Source organism: Triticum aestivum, chromosome 5A (genome assembly GCF_018294505.1).
Source record: "Triticum aestivum cultivar Chinese Spring chromosome 5A, IWGSC CS RefSeq v2.1, whole genome shotgun sequence".
In the NCBI taxonomy this organism is placed as follows: Eukaryota; Viridiplantae; Streptophyta; class Magnoliopsida; order Poales; family Poaceae; genus Triticum; species Triticum aestivum.
The window spans coordinates 495,418,547-495,422,009 of NC_057806.1; the positions used below are offsets into that span (position 1 = coordinate 495,418,547).

The window sequence follows — 3,463 nt, forward strand, 5'->3', positions numbered from 1 at the left end:
ACGGACTTCCAACGGTTGGATTGGGTGGATAGGGTATAAATATACATCCTTCTTATGCCTCTAGACCCAATCCTTCATTTGAGTTGCTTCACCACTGCCAAACCTCTAAAAGCTCATCTCCCTTTTATTCTTCCAACGAAACCCCACAAAACTTTTAGGATTGAAAGATGAACCATCGATCTACACTCCCACCAAACCGAATCGTGATTCAGCTACACAGTCATCACCAAAATTGTTACTCTTGGAGATTTGGTACTCCTAGGAAGTAGGAGTCTTAATTTCCCGGAAGCGGTCTCGGATGTGGTGTGCTCCGGCGAACTTTGTAAAGGTCGGGTGGTCACCTTGAAGGCCAACCACAAGTGACTTGAGGCACCTCCATTGGCGATTTGGGTTGGCTGAAAGGAGAAAAGGGTGAGCCATAGTGGCATTCGAAAAGCTTTGGCTCTCGCACCTTTCCAACATGGTCTCTGATCTCTGTCCTTGCTATCCCATAGCAGGAGAGGCGGTCCACAACCTAGAGCGAGGGGCCAGTCTTAACGGCGAGGCGCCCCCCTCTGGAGATGGCTCAGTGTGCGTGGTACTACGATGTGTGGTGGTCTTGCAAGGTGGCGTAGTTCCAACATTGTTCGATAGTCACTTTTGTTGTATGTTAGAGGTTGTATCTCCTGTGTTTGTTTCTACACTCAGTATTGGGTTGGCGGCACTTGTCCCATTTGTCCGGATGCCGTTTTATTTTATTTCCGACCTACTTGCTTACAGATTTCTCATCACTTTGTATCGGTTCGGCCGTTTGGGCTTTATATATAAAGCTAGGCGAAAGGCTGTTTTGAGAATTTATCATGAACCGACTGACATTAATACATCCGTAGACAAACTCAAAGATTTTAATGGAATAAAATAATAAATTAATACATGGTGTACACGAAAAAATATCGACTGTATGTACCTTGTATACTTTTAATATGGATAAATGAAATAAAAACCAACCCTAGTAAGATCAACCTTTATTTTGTAAATGAAATGACAACTTCAACTTTTTTTTAAATGATAACTTGCACCCGGTCCGATCAGTGCAGCCCCTTGGATTGACCACAACCCATGATGGACGATGGCAGCCGGCCGACCCTCTCGACGCCCTCCTCGAAGACCACACCCATGCCCATGAACACGTGCGCCTCCACGTGGCAGTGGAACAGCCACACCCCCGGGTTGTCCGCCCGGAACCGCACCGCCGTCCACCCATCCGGGTGCAGCGGCACCGTGTTCTTCATGATCGGGTCCCTCACGTTGAGCAGCCTCCAGGCGTCCGCGGCAGGGTTGAACTTACCTTCGCCGTGGCCGAGCACCCAGAAGTCGTGACCATGGAGATGCCACGGGTGCGTCTCGCTCTTGTTGTTGAGCGCGTTGGAGTTCTGCAGCACCACGTCCACCACGGAGCCGAGCGCCAGCCGGTACACCGGGCTGCCCACGGTCCCGTTCGTCGGCGCCGGCGCGGAGATGTCGTGGCTCATGTGGTCGTACATGTCGGGCGGGGGGCGCTGCTCGTACGCGTCTTTCATGCCGCGTTTCATCGCCACGAGGTACGGCGTGGCCGGGAACATGAGGGACACGCCATTGATAGTCCACTTGATGTGGCCATCGATCCGGTTCTGGGTGTTGAGGAGGAGCAGCGTGCGGTCGGCCCTCGCCGGCATGGGCTCTACGAAGCGTGGGTGCGCGAAGATGGCCCTGCTCTGCTCCACCCTGATAGCCGTGTTGTTCCATGCCGGGCCAGCCGGTGGCGCCGTGGGCGGAGGCATCCACGGGTTGTTGCCGTTGAAGGCGTAGCTGACAACGGCCTTGCCGCTGGGTGTCTGGCTGGGGTTGCGGCCAACGACGTGGGACGCAGCCCAGTAGTTTCGCCGCGGGTCCTGGTCGGCCTTGACCAGCACGGAGTACGTCTCGCCGGAGTAGATGAAAAGGCCCCTCGCGGCGAACGGCCGCACGTAGTGCCCGTCGGCCTCCACCACCATCATCGGGTGGCCCTCGATCTCGAAGTAGAGCGAGGAGAGCGAGGTGAGGCTGCCGATGCGGAGGAGGTATGTCTTTCCCGGCACGGCGGTGAAGAGAGTCGGCAGAGCGCAGTCGGGGAGGGAGGCGTTGCACGTTCCACTGGGAGCGAGCGAGCAGTTGAACATTCCTCGGCCGTTGATGAGGAGAGACTGGGGCTCCGTGACGAAGACGAAGGGGTTGGAGGAGAGGCCTGTGGCCTGCTCGTAGACGCTCTTGTGCCACCAGTCGCCGAGGAGGACGGTGTGCTCCTCGTCGTAAGAAAAGGGCTCGACGAAGCCGTCCGGCACGGTGACCACAATCATGCCGTTGAGCCCCGCCACGCGCTGCATCCCATAGTGCGCATGGTACAGGTACGTGCCAGGCTGAAAGAACACAAACACATTCACAGATGAGAATTCAGCGTTGACAAAGTAAAACAACAAATCTTGCAATGTATAGTGTATGTTGCTTACCCTGTCGACGACGAATTTGTAGGTGAATGTTTCGCCGGGCAGGATGGGGCACTGCGTCACGCCGGCGACGCCGTCAGCCCACGGCGTGCCAATCTGGCGGATGCCGTGCCAGTGGATGGCGGTGTTCTCGGTCTCGAGCTTGTTGTGGACGGCGACGACGATGGTGTCGCCCAGCGTGGCGCGGATGGTCGGGCCGGGAGCCTCGCCGTTGACGGTCACCGCGAGCTTCTCGAAGCAGTCGGGGGACTTCAACTGGTAGGAGATGTCCCACTCGTAATGGTGCTCCTTGGCCTCCGCCACGGCCACCAGCAGCCAGACGCAGAGGACGGCGGCGGCAGCGAGCAGTGGCCTCGCCGACGGTGGCATCGTGCCGGCCGACGGCCGTAGCACCACACAGCTGCTTCGTTAGTTGCACTGGCGCTGGCTGTGGAGTAAAGCAAGAAGAAGCCACCCGTTGCGTTGGACTAGTTCGATCGAGCAGGTGTGGCGTGTGTGTGGTCGTTGCTCTAGCACACACGCGTTATATATAGGCTGTGCATAGCGCGAGTGGATGATGATGATTGGAGCGAATCGTTCCAAGGGAGGCGAGTTCAACAAGCACGCGGGGCCGCCGGGGTGGCAACTTAGCTGAGAGGATGACGAGACAACTATTGAAATGCAACTTGCAAGTATATATCTGAAGCACGTTGATGAATCACGGCCTCTGCCCGATGGCTGCAGTGCAAGCAACCAAACACACATTACAGAATCGGTCGATCGCCGACCGTCGAGGAGCGACGTGGATGGAAGACGGATTCCGACCATGCATGCATGCATGCAGCTTTTCCGGTGCCGATATTGCTGATGGGGTGGGCCTTCTGACCCTTTGAATGAACTTTGTTATAAAATAAACTCGACGTGAAAATATTTCACGATCTGACTCTTTTAGCAACGCCACAGCCCGTGATGTTTCTGTCCAA

General features: G+C 55.8%; 1 protein-coding gene across 1 annotated transcript; it reads right to left on the minus strand.

The window, feature by feature from the left end:
* Positions 1 to 844: 844 nt before the first annotated feature.
* LOC123107343 (L-ascorbate oxidase-like) lies at positions 845 to 2,987 on the minus strand. Its single transcript, XM_044529330.1, has 2 exons — positions 2,505 to 2,987; positions 845 to 2,414 (listed from the first exon to the last, which is right to left on the minus strand). Exons 1-2 carry the CDS (start codon positions 2,868 to 2,870, stop codon positions 1,068 to 1,070), a joined length of 1,713 nt encoding a protein of 570 aa, XP_044385265.1. The 5' UTR covers positions 2,871 to 2,987; the 3' UTR covers positions 845 to 1,067.
* Between the last annotated feature and the right edge of the window lie 476 nt (positions 2,988 to 3,463).

What these genes read in the sequence shown, in the direction of transcription:
- LOC123107343 (XM_044529330.1), bottom strand. Translation starts at nt 2,870, where the DNA reads ATGCCACCGTCGGCGAGGCCACTGCTCGCTGCCGCCGCCGTCCTCTGC. An exon ending in ACAAATTCGTCGTCGACAGG is followed by an intron (nt 2,415 to 2,504) that starts GTAAGCAACATA and finishes GTGTTCTTTCAG; the next exon opens with CCTGGCACGTACCTGTACCA.